The 13682-nt window shown below is 38.6% G+C and overlaps 1 protein-coding gene across 1 annotated transcript in view; it reads left to right on the plus strand.

The window, feature by feature from the left end:
• The window catches only part of rnf130 (ring finger protein 130), a 33760-nt gene extending 20458 nt beyond the window's left edge, over positions 1 to 13302 (plus strand). The window contains exons 8-9 of the mRNA XM_003458659.5: positions 11366 to 11552; positions 11788 to 13302. Coding sequence (XP_003458707.2) covers positions 11366 to 11552; positions 11788 to 11900 — 300 coding nt within the window. The 3' untranslated portion in view covers positions 11901 to 13302. The remainder of the gene's footprint in view (positions 1 to 11365; positions 11553 to 11787) is intronic.
• The last annotated feature ends 380 nt before the right edge of the window (positions 13303 to 13682 follow it).

The following is a 13682-nucleotide window of genomic DNA, read 5'->3' on the forward strand; positions in this document are numbered from 1 at the left end:
AAAAGTACAGGTCCTATTGACAAAATTCTTTCACCGTGAGCGACAGCAATGTCCAGTCTACCTAATTCTCAGTTTTCATGCTTGTGGAGTTTATTATATGGACGTGGTGACAGTGTAAAGACAGGCTGTACTTCTGGTTTTCAAACGAACCTTCTGAGCCATTTTAACATTAGAGTCTATGGAGGAGTTGGAGGGAGGAGGCTGTGCTTTGGTGACATTTATGAAAGAACCATAACACCTAGGACAATAGTAAACACATTGGATGAAAGAGGACAGCGATGGCTACGTTTTGAGGGTAAAATCATACCTGTAGACCAAACACCGTGGACACAGCAGCAGTTTTAAAAAATATTTTAAGATGAATTTTTTTGCTCCTCTCACTCTAGCAGTTGAGCTGTCTCACTCTAGCCCCAACATTCCGTCCCATACACACCCATTATAAACTCTGAAACGGCTGAAAAAACATCATGAAACTTAAACTGGAACTGAAGAAAAAGTATAATAGATATTGAAAAGATAAATACAAGTTGAATAGTTGAATGTCTTGTCTTCGTTTTAAAGTTTGAATGGTGGCTCTACGTCAATGTATATGAAAGTAGATACAGTTTTAAGAGGACTAAGTTGAAGGAGAATTTGAAGGGTCTCCCCATTGAAATACATGGGAAATTTTTGTTGAAAAAAGTTGAATAATTTTAAAAATATAAATGTTATAAATGAGAAAAATAGAAGCAGTCATGTCCAAAAGAAGAGGAATCTAATGGTGTTTGAATGGTTTTTCTAAGTTGAACGGTTTTGAAGTAGTAGGACTACAAAAAACGTACGGAATAGATAATAACAATAATAATAATAATAAAGATTACAACAACTATACTGTGAATGCTTTTACAAGCATTCACACTAATAATAATAATAAAGATTACAACAACAATACTGTGAATGCTTTTACAAGCATTCACACTAATAACTAGAAAGTGCATTTTCTGAAGAAACTGCAGTGTGAATGCTTGAATCTGAATGTATGCACTGAAATGAATTAATTGCTGAATTATAAGTTAAAAACGTTGAATGAGCTGGAAAATACAGTTTTTAACCTGAAAACAAAAGTGCAGAACTTTTGAAAGCTGATGTTCACACAGAAGAAGTTGGAAAATAGCTGAAAAGTTTTTAAATTAAAATTAGAAAAACCTAAGAAATGAGAAAAGAAAATTTAGAGTCAGAAAACATCTGAATGAATATTAAAAGTTCATATTCTTTGAATAACTGAATGACTAAAATGTGATCCCTCCACTTGGATGCACACAGTTTAAAACATTTGTATCTATGAGCTTTGAAAGACACGGTGTTGGAAAGAGAACAACGATGGCTTCGTTTTGAGGGTAAAATGATGGTTGTAGAGCAAACACTGTGGACACAGCAGCAGTTGAAAGAGAAGTGTTTAAGATGAATCTTGGCACAGTGAGAGAGAGAGCTCGTTAAGCAGGCAGGTGTGAGCCTGGTTGCTATAGTGACTGCACCCAATGGCTCCATACACACGCGCACAGACATGCACCTCACTTTAGCTGCTTAAAATGAACAGAAAAGTCAGGCCAAAACAAATCGTTCCCAAATGAAAAGTACAAGTCGTATTGACAAAATTCTTTCACCGTGAGCGACAGCAATGTCTAGTCTACCTAATTCTCAGTTTTCATGCCTGTGGAGTTTATTATATGGACGTGGTGACAGTGGAAAGACACCATGCTCTTCTGATTTTCAAATGAACCTTCTGAGCCATTTTAACATTAGAGTCTATGGAGGAGTTGGAGGGAGGAGGCTGTGCATTGGTGACATTTTTGAAAGAACCACAACACCTAGTACAATAGTAAACACATTGGATGAAAGAGGACAGCGATGGCTACGTTTTGAGGGTAAAATCATACCTGTAGACCAAGCACCGTGGACACAGCAGCAGTTTTAAAAAAGATTTTAAGATTAATTTTTTTGCTCCTCTCACTCTAGCAGTTGAGCTGTCTCACTCTAGCCCCAACATTCCGTCCCATACACACCCATTATAAACTCTGAAACGGGTGAAAAAACCTCATGAAACTTAAACTGGAACTGAAGAAAAAGTATAATAGATATTGAAAAGATAAATACAAGTTGAATAGTTGAATGTCTTGTCTTCGTTTTAAAGTTTGAATGGTGGCTCTATGTCAATGTATGTGGAAGTAGATACAGTTTAAAGAGGAGTAAGTTGAAGGAGAATTTGAAGGGACTCCCCATTGAAATACATGGGAAATTTTTGTTGAAAAAAGTTGAATAATTTTAAAAATATAAATGTTATAAATGAGAAAAATAGAAGCAGTCATGTCCAAAAGAAGAGGAATCTAATGGTGTTTGAATGGTTTTTCTAAGTTGAGCGGTTTTGAAGTAGATAGATGCCAAAAAACGTACGGAATATGATATAATAATAAAGATTAGAAGAACAATACTGTGAATGCTTTTACAAGCATTCACACTAATAAAGATTAGAAGAACAATACTGTGAATGCTTTTACAACCATTCACACTAATTACAACAACAATACTGTGAATGCTTTTACAAGCATTCACACTAACTAGAAAAATTTGCATTTCCTGCGAAAATGCTGTGTGGATGCCTTAACGCCGAAGCTGTCTGCTGAAAATAGCTGAAAAAGATGAAAAGTTGCAAAAAATTGTATGGTGGTGAAGAACTGAAAATTCTGCTGAAAACAGGTGAAGAAGCACAAATTTTTGCTGAAAAGTGGTGAAAAGCCAAAGATTCTACTGAAAAGGGGTAAAGACGGAGAAATTTTTGCTGAAAAGTGGTGAAAAGAAATTTTGCCATGAGCAGGATTTGAACCTGGCCCTCCTGGTCTCAAGGCAGCTACTCATCTCACTGAGCCAAAGTCATTCTCACAAAGAAGAGGTGGATAGACTGACAATTCTGCTGAAATTATCAGAAGCTGCTGAGAATTGTGCTGATAAGAGGCGAAAAGAATGAAAACTTTGCAGAAAAGAGGTGAATCAGCAGAATTTCTGCAGAAAAGAGGCAAAGATGCAGAACGTTGCGCTGAAAAGAGGTGAATCAGCAGAGTTTCTGCTGAAAAGAGGTTTTTTTTCTGAAAACTGCCAAAAAAGCTGGAATTTGTGCTGAAAAGGGGTGAAAAAAATGAAAATTTTGCTGAAAATGGGTGAAGAAGCTAAAGTATACCAAATCAAAGTATTTGTGCCAAAACATAGTATTTCTGCCATATTGTGGTATTTGTGCCACAAAAGTTACTACATTACAACATGAATACGGATTAAAGATAAAAGAAACTGGCAACAAATTCCTCCTCTACAAACCAGTCTGATACCACTTCTTTGCAGTGTTCACGTTTACTAAGGCACTACCCAAAAGGCGCCACAAGAGGGCACTCTAACACAAGAGATGACCTATGTACACTGATGCACTTAGTAACAGTCAGCCTCCTACTTAGCCACTACGTAATACAGCGATATTACAGTGTACAAATTCACATAAATTTGCAGGGGGAACAAACAAAGCAGGAACAAGCCCAAAACAATAAAATAAGTGGGCTGCCATAGCTATCGCTAACTAGCACATACGCTAAAGGTAACTAAAACCAATACACACAAGTAGCAGGGTAAACATCTTAAGCATGGAACATTAACTCACGTTTATGTGACACACACCATCCCCAACAAATACAGGATGGGCTATTTGCTCCCCTTCCCAGCAGCTCTCTCCTCAATCGTTAGCCCAGGAACGAAGGAAGACCATCTAGCTCAGAAGTCCCATGAATTCCCTCACTGCTCAAAGGCTGCTGGGTAATGTAGCTCACACTAACACAGGTTTTTCTACAAGCACAAATACTATAACATAGCAGAAATACTGCGATTTTGTTGAAATACTATGCTTTAGGACAAATACTATGATTTGGCAGAAATACTATGTTTTAGGACATATACTATGATTTGGCTCAAATACTATGATAAAGCAGCAATACTATGTTTTGGTACAAATGCTGCGCTTAGGCACAAATATTATGATTTGGCAGACACTATGATTTAGCAGAGATAATATGATTTGGCAGAAATACTAAACTTTGGCACAAATACTATAATTGAGTGCAAGTACTTTAAGATAACAGAAATACTATGATTTAGCATAAATACAATGTTTCAGTACAAATACTATGACAAAGCAGAAATACTATGACTTAGAAGTAATACTATAACAAAAGGGATTCCTCAAAATACTATGAAATTGCAGTAATTTTATGATTTGGCAGAAATACTGTACTTCGTACAAATACAATGCTTTGGTACAAATACTATATTTTGATTTGAATACTATGATTTGCAACAAATACTATGATTTGGCACGAGTAGTATGATTTAGTACAAATACTACGAATTAGCAGAAATACTGTGACTTAGTAGTAATACTATAACATAACAGATATACTGTGATGTTGCAGACATAGTATGTTTTTGCACATATGCTATGATTTCGCTCAAATACTATGAAATTGCAGTAATACTGTGGTTTTGAAGGAATACTATGATTTGGTAGAAATACTATGCCTTAGTAGTAATACTATAACATAACAGATATACTATGATTTTGCAGACATTCTATGTCTTTGCACAAATACTACAATTTGGCAGAAATACTATGTTTTAGCACAAATACTATGGTTTGCTATAAATACTATGATTTGGCACATCTACTGTATTCAGCAGATATACTTTAACAAAATAGAGAGTCTATGACTTAGTAGTAATACTATAACATAACAGATATACTGTGATTTTGCAGACATAGTATGTTTTTGCACAAATACTATGATTTCACTCAAATACTATGAAATTGCAGTAATACTATGATTTTGAAGGAATACTTTGATTTGGTAGAAATACTATGCTTTAGTAGTAATAGTAAGGGGCGATCATGGCTCAAGAGTTTGGAGTTCGCCTTGTAATCGGAAGGTTACCGGTTCGAGCCCCGGCTCGGACAGTCTCGGTCGTTGTGTCCTTGGGCAAGACACTTCACCCGTTGCCTACTGGTGGTGGTCAGAGGGCCCGGTGGCGCCAGTGTCCGGCAGCCTCGCCTCTGTCAGTGCACCCCAGGGTGGCTGTGGCTACAACGTAGCTTGCCATCACCAGTGTGTGAATGTGTGCGTGAATGGGTGAATGACTGGGTATGTAAAGCGCTTTGGGGTCCTTAGGCCATAATACTATAACTTAACAGATATACTTTGATTTTGCAGACATAGTATGTTTTTGCACAAATACTACGATTTCGCTCAAATACTATGAAATTGCAGTAATACTATGATTTTGAACGAATACTATGATTTGGTAGATATACTAATCCTCAGTAGTAATACTATAACATAACAGATATAGTGTGATTTTGCAGACATAGTATGTTTTTGCAAAAATACAACGATTTTGCTCAAATACTATGAAATTTCAGTAATACTATGATTTTGAAGGAATACTATGATCTGCTATAAATACTATGATTTGGCACATATACTATAATCAGCAGATATACTATAACATAACAGAAATTCTACGACTTAGTAGTAATACTATAACATAACAGAAATTTTAATTGGGCACAAATAACATGATTTGGCACAAATACCATGATTTGGCAAAACAAATACCATAATATGGCAGAAATACTATGATTGGGAACAAATACTATGATTTGGCACAAGTACTATGACTTAGTACAAATACTATGATTTGGCACAAATACTATGATTTAGCAGAAATACTATGTTTTAACATAAATAATATCTTTTGACAGAAATTTCTGCTAAAAGGTACTATTTCTACTTTTTAGCAGAAATACTGTAATTTTGCATAAATACTATGATTTGGCAGATATACTATATTCAGCAAATATACTATAACATAACAGACATTCCTCCACTTAGTAGTAATACTATAACATAAAATAAATATTATGGTTTTGCCCCAAAACCATGATTTGGCACAAATACCATGATTTTTCAAAAATACTATGATTTAGCAGAAATACTATGATTGAGCAGAAGGACTAAGATGTAGTAGAAGTACTTTGATTTAGCACAAATACTATTATGGAGGAGTAATACTTTAACATGTGAGAAATATTGATACTCACACACACATACACAGAGAGCAAAGTGTACAGGGGCTGTTAAGAGTCTGGGCTTGGTATATCTAGGTCAGGTAAATTGGCTGCATCTGCTGTAATCAGCCCTTACACACACAGACACAGAGAAGTATGAGTTTTCTGCAGTGTATTTCTCACATTCAGGATTCCCCTCGAACAAATGGCTATAATTTCCTAACCGTAGGAGCTAGAAGGGTCATTCTGACACCGTTTTGTTCAGAAGAGATGGGGGAATCTGCAGGTCTTCATAATTCAGAGATAAACTATAAATTATTGAAGATATATGACTTGTAATACACTGTAACTGAGTAGAGGCAAAGCAAAACTGCCTTGACTTGCCCTCAAACAACGTTTTGTAACTCTAAATCTATATGGAGCATCAAAATCATTCTTTCACCGTAAGAAACAGCAGGCTTTGGTGAACAGTCATGGAAGTTTTCAGGGCTCTGTGGAAATCCATCAAAAAGATATGACGAGAGAAAAAAGTGCCACATTTCCAGAGTTTGAAATCTGAACAGATCTGAGCGAATGACGAATTTCCTACCCTCAAACAAGTGTAACTCATCTCAGAACGGTAATAGGTGAGAAAAAACTTCTTGAATTGTGAGCATCAGGAGTGTCTGAAGATATATTTGCACAAGCCTCATGTCTCCACTTTGTTTCATTAAGGAGATATGACAATTTGAAAATGCCTCTTATTAGAGAAATCCAGCGGTGATTTTGAACAAACTCTCCATTGACTTTCTATTGAGAGTTTTCAGACTTTGTGTTGCTCTGAGGAGATTTGCAAAACATCTATAGGTCCCACAACAATGATAGTGACAATTTCTGAAAGCCAGCAAAAATACCTACGTTTTGATGTATAATTTGTGGGGGTTGAGTGGAAATTGACCAAGTAGCATGTCCACTCTGAGTTAATTGCATAGCAACCATAACAACGCATGTATTTTCTGAAAAATCACAATTTTGCAACTGAAAACTTAAAGAGGTATAAAATTAAAACGGTAGAAGATCTGAAAAAGCTGAATCAGACAGGAATAGCCCAATAATCTGAGAACATTTTAAAGTTTGAATGGAGTTTCTGGGTGAAAGTATGAGGAAGTAGTTAAGTTTCAAAAACAAGCAAGTTTTAGCAGAATTTCTGAAGATTTCCATTCATTTCAATGGGACAAATTAAAGGAAAAAAGTGTAATATTTTAAAAAGTATAATAGTAATAAACAACAAAAGTCATAGCCTACGTCAGCAGAAAGGGCAGAACAGTATAGAGGTTGAACGGTGAAAATCGGCTGAAAACTGAGGGAGTAGTTAAGCGGCAAAAAACGTACGGAAGCAACCAGAATAAAGTATAACTAGAAAAATTTGAATTTCCTGCGAAAATGCTGTGTGGATGCCTTAACGCTGAAGCTTTCTGCTGAAAAGCTGAAAAAGCTGAAAAGTTGCAAGGTGGTGAAAAAAAACCTGTCACCCTGAGCAGGATTCGAACCCAGCCCTCCTGGACTCAAGGCGACAACTCATCTCACTGTGCCAAACTCACTCTCACAAGGAAAGAGCTGGAGAGACTGACAATTATGGTGGAATGAGCAGAAGCTGCTGAGGATTGTGCTGATAAGAGGTGAAAAGGCTGAAAATTTTGCAGAAAAGAGGTGACTCAGTAGAATTTCTGCAGAAAAGAGGGAAAGAAGCAGAACGTTGCGCTGAAAAGAGGTGAATGAGCAGAATTTCTGCTGAAAAGAGGCAGAAGGTTCTGTATGTAGAAAAAGAAACACTGTTGAACCATGTGTGAAATAAATAAAGAAATGAAATGAAAGAACAACCTGGTTCTGCTCAAATTCACCAATCAGAGGTACTGCTTCTGTCTGCTTCATCAGGCTGTTTACTTGTATGTATTTCTGCCATGTGGTGTTGACAAGAATCTGAGGTCCATATTAGAAAAGCTGCTAAAATCATAAAACTTTGCAGAATTGTAATAAATTAGCAATATAAATTACACGTCTGTGATAGTGTATCAATTTGTAGTGAAAAAAAAAATGTTGAACAAGGTGGGATTGAACTCACCACCTTTGAGCTGCAGAGCCGTGTCATTACTGATTGCGCCACCTGGAAAGGGGGCGGGGGTCTGAAAGACAGAGACTTGATCAGTCAGAATTAGATCGCGGTGAGAGGCAAAAAACGCCGTTTTTTGGTGTTACAAAACGTCGTGTAACTCAAAAACTAGGAGGGCTAGCGGCATAATTCTTGTACTGGGTGAATCAGCGGACTTTGGTGTACTTTGACTGCGATTTTCATTGCTCTTTGTACCTCTGTCGCGGAGATATGACGAGAGAAGAAACGGCTTCATTTTCGGAGTTTGAAAACTGAGAGGAGGACAGATTTCCACCCCTCAAACAAACGTAATTCATTGCTCAACGGTAAGATAATTGTAAAAACTGCTTCCACTGTGAGTGTCAGCAGTGTCTGAAGATATATTGGCACAAGCCTCATGTCCTAACTTTGCTTTGTTTAAGAGATATGACGATTTGAAAATGCCTCTCATTAGAGAGTCCCAGCGCTGATTTTGAACAGACTCTCCATTGACTTTCTATGGAGAGTTTTAAGACCTTGTGTTGGTCTGAGGCAATTTGATAAAAATCTGTAACTTCCACAACAGTGATGGTGACATTTTCTGAAAGCCAGCAAAAATACCTACGTTTTGATGTATAATTTGTCGGGGTTGAGTGGAAATTGAGCGAGTAGCAAGAAGTTGTTTAGACATGAAGAGAAAATTCAGAACGGACCAGCACTCACTCTGACTTAATTGCATAGCAACCATAGCAACGCATGTATTTTCTGAAAAATCACAATTTTGCAACTGAAAACTTAAAGAGAGATAAGATTAAAACGGTAGAAGATCTGAAAAAGCTGAATCAGACAGGAATAGCCCAATAATCTGAGAACATTTTAAAGTTTGAATGGAGTTTCTAGGTGAAAGCATGAGGAAGTAGTTAAGTTTCAAAGACAAGCAAGTTTTAGCAGAATTTTGGAAGTTTCCCATTCATTTCAATGGGACACAAAAAGTGTAATATTTTAAAAAGTATAATAGTAATAAACACCAAAAGATATAGCCGGAATTAGCAGAAATAGCAGAACAGTTTAGAGTTTGAACGGAGAAAATCGGCTGAAAACTGAGGGAGTAGTTAAGTGCCGAAAAACAGGGCAGCAACTTGAAGAAGTTTAAAACAGGAACTCAATAGTGTGGAAGCCCTTTTAGGGCATCCACACAATTACAACAACAATACTGTGAATGCTTTTCAAGCATTCACACTAATAATAAAATAAATATTCTTCTGTAGCAATAACAAAGTATAACATAAATTATTCTGTAGCAATTACAGAAGAATATCCAGTAATGTCCCTGCCTACAATTAAACACATTCACTTACCGAAAATCGGGCAAATGGGTGCAAGCCTTTGACCACAAACTACCGGTAGACTGCAGCGAGAACTGCCAGCCAGACTCTGTCTCTCTCATCATGGTCACCTAAATGCACAGTAATGGCAGGTTTTGTAATAAGGCAGATCGCGCTAACATAATATGCACTGTTAGCTGATTATTTACCTGCCCCATTAACGGGAGAGGACGTGCAAACGTTACCGCTGCTGCTGGGTTGAGATTCACGAGTCCGGAGCGGAATTAAAAACACGACATTCATTTAAGGTCATCGCGTGTTTTGTGAGCAAATGCTTTTGCATATTCGTAGTGTTTCCTCCCTTAAATGAAATATCTACTTTGTAAGTATTGCAAGTTGCCCTGTTGTCATCCGTTCTCGTAAAGTATAACCAAACTTTTGAGCGTTTGAGCCGCTTAGGCGCCCTGCCAGGTAAATGACGCTCCGCAACGTGGTGACGTCTTTCGGGGCGACTGGAATCGATAAGGGAATCGTTTGCAAAAATGGCAAACAATTCCAAGGAATTGAAACAGTGGGAAACAGTTCTCGACAAGAACCAGGTTTCGATACCCATCCCTAGCTGCGTCACAGACTTCGCAGCTCTCGTCCAGAGCTAACATCCGCTTTGTTTTTCAGCTGAAGCTCCAGATCTCCTGCAGTGTCCTCAGTCCATCAGTCCGCCTGAAAAGGCACGATCTAAAATGCTTCTTTTTAGCATGACAGAGTCCACCGAACGCTCTTTGATAAACTCTGAGAACAACCTGTTGTTCTTTTGAGAAAAGACAAAGCTGGTCCAGACTGCTCCATGTGAAGCTGCAGCTTTGCTAGCAGAGGTTCAGTTTTCCATTCCTGCTTTGCATCGATTAAGTTCTTGTGATTCACTGCGTTTAATCTTGGAACCAATATTCAGACTGTAGCAATCTGCTGTCTGCACACAGCGTTACTTCACCTACTGTCTCATCAAAAACTCTAAATTCACCTTTGTAAGCTGACAAATATCGTTCACATTTACAGTAAAGCTGTATTCATGAGCAAACGTAAATATTTTTATTTTAAAAAGCACATTGCTTTTAAGAGCATCAAAGTTGTGATGCTTTGTCCAATAAAACTGCAAAACACCAGTAAGGCTTTCTCTAACTGAAATGGGACAAACTGCATATGTGCACGTTTATTTATCCCACTCGTCAGCCTCCACAGGAAGTCAAAAGAGTCGTAATGACATTTGGATTGAAGAAGATCAACATGGTTTTGTTTTTTTTGTTTTTGTTTTTTTATCCTTTTAGGGATATTTGAGAGTGTACAATAGCTTTTCCAACCAGCCCATGTGTGTTTTGTGGGCTTTGAGAATGCGTTTGACTGCATCTCTTGCGACGCTCTGTGATGTTGTTTCAGGAATTTGGGGTATCCGGCTTGTTATTACAGGCCACTCAGTCCCTGTACAACCGTAGCAAGACTTTGGTTTGCACTGCCAATAATAACTTGTTAAGTATCTCAAGTGTAAAGAAGGAGACGATGCATGGATGGATGGTAGAACACTGGAATTCATGCATTTGTCTGTTTTAGTTTGATCAATTATATTAAATATTCTTGCTTAAATATATATTTAGGCACAGAACTTTTCCCTTTGTTAAGCCCTGGATATAAAAGTGCAGGCTGCATCAATGATGCAACGCAGTGTTTCTGAAGAAGAAAATTTCCATCTATAAGACATCAGGTGTGTCTGAATTATACCTGGGGGTGACTGCCTCTGTCTGTCCTCAGACCAGTGTTCCCTGTGTGGACAGCGTTGTGTTGGATGTGGATCGTCTCGGTGCCAGTCAGGCACCTGGCAACCAGAGGTCACTCCTTAGTGACAGCAACCAGCCATCCATCAGCCTGGAGCCACTTAGCCCCACCCACTCTGAGGCCACGCCCAGAACACCTGCCGATATCACTATCGCCGTGACCAGTAAGTGACATGACAACAGAGTAAAGACAACATCTGCAATTCACTGTCACTGCAAATAAATGTTGTAGGCAAGTAAAAGACAACTTCATGTTGATGTAGAGCAACAAGTTTACAGTGCAACTGAGCAACGTTGTCCAGCAACCAAAGTAAAACTGAAAAGTAAGGAGTTATGCGTCTGCATCTGCATCTGCTGCTGAGTGAATTAACTCTGATGGACGTTCTTCTGTCCTTCCAGGCGGCGGTCGCTTCTTCAGCAGGAACTCCATGTCTCCTCGCAGCGTCGTCTGTGAGATGGAGCTTCCGGATATACAGGCTTCGCTCGACCTCTACGATGACAACAAGTCCTGAGGCTGGTTGTCATGGTTACTGCCCTCCAGCAACAGCACCAGTCCAGCTGCTGAGAGATGGAGGACCTTTTATGGACACAGGAAATTTTGATATAGTGTTTCCTGTTTCGGGGGGGGGTTGACTCTGATCTTTAACCATCGTTTATTCTACCAGATTTTCTACAAACTGAACACATCCGGGTCTGAATCTGGGTCTCAATCCTGGTCTGGATCCCACTCTTGAATTAGAGATTGTTGTGTTTGTTTGTTTTCTCCTAGTAGAGGGAAACTAGAAGACGTGGAAGCAAACACATCAGCCTGAACTGAACCAGAGCACCTGAACCCAGACTTCCTGTCCACGTCTCTGTGTTCAGGCATAGCCCCGGCTGACTGATGGTGACATCATTAACAGGCTCCTGAACCCTGTAAAGACCTGGACCACAATTTTTTCTTGTTTGTAAATGCTGAATGAGATCTATAGTCCTCTGTGTCCCTGGACAGAACAAGAGCCAGACAAAATTCTGGACCCGGATCTGGACCTGAACACTAGACCTGGACCCTAAACAATCACATGGACTTTAATAGTGTTAACTATTAACTCCCTGTAGCAAAAAATAATTAAAGAAAAGAAATTTAATAATAATCCAGTTTGTCTGTAGATCAAGAGATGTTATATTAAAGGACCGATCCACCACTTCAGGAAACCTCCCAGTGGGTGTGGCGTTTCTCAGGAAGCCGTTCTGGGTCTTCTGACCTCAGATTTAAAGAACAACGCAGCATTTTCAGAAACCTCACGTTCCCGTCTCAGAGATGGGTAAAGACGAGGAATTTAATTAAATCCAACCTATGATGTTAGCATAGCTTAGCACAGAGGCTGAAGCCGAGGGGAAACTGCTAGCCTGCTGACCGCGACAGACTAAAACTAACGTGGGCACCGAACACCTCTGAGATGTTAGATTAGGAGGTTTTCATTATTTTCAACTATAATGTGATGCACATACTGTTTAGTCACTATTAATACGGGTACATCAGTCATCCTGATAAACATTAACCAGGCTGCTGAGCTGCTAACTAATACTAACAGATGCTGATCGTTGCTAACATGTCTGTGCAGTAAAGACTGGGGGGTCCTGAAGTGAGGGACTGCGCCATTAATGTGTGTTAAACAGCTTCTGAACTACTCATTCTGTTATTCTAACAATAATAATAATCAGTATATAAACAGCATAATACAATCTGTAACCTGACTGATCGATCAGTATTATCTCTGAAGTGACCTGAAGTCCTGCAGGACGCTCAGCTGCTACCTATCTCTCTGTCTTTGTGTCTTTGTTTCATGGTGGTGGTGATGAAGAAGGACGTGGCGCTTTTCGTTCACTGTGTCTGTACTGCCTCAGCATTAAATGTCATTTAAGTGTCTTCAACATGCAAAGTTTCTGTTTCTTTATGACCAACTGAACCAACCTGAAGAACCTGCCAAAGAGAGTAATCTACATCAGAGACAGGGTGTATATAAAAAGAGCCGTGTTATTGGTCAGATAATGTCATTAAAAATGCTCCAACAGCACAAACACGGTCCAGATGTCCAGTTTGGGGCCTAAAATTAGCGGAGGTGAACCATCCACCTGTCACTCAATGAGGCCATGTCCCTAATATTGCCTTTATACAATTTAAACAGGTGAGTTCTAAAAACATATGAAAATGTACGCAGACAGCTACATAATGAAAGGACGTGATCACACGTTAAAAAGACATGCAAGAATAGTTGCAGACAAATATAACCCTTTAAGATGTTCCAGTGAAA

This window comes from Oreochromis niloticus, linkage group LG2 (genome assembly GCF_001858045.2).
Source record: "Oreochromis niloticus isolate F11D_XX linkage group LG2, O_niloticus_UMD_NMBU, whole genome shotgun sequence".
Classification (NCBI taxonomy): domain Eukaryota; kingdom Metazoa; phylum Chordata; class Actinopteri; order Cichliformes; family Cichlidae; genus Oreochromis; species Oreochromis niloticus.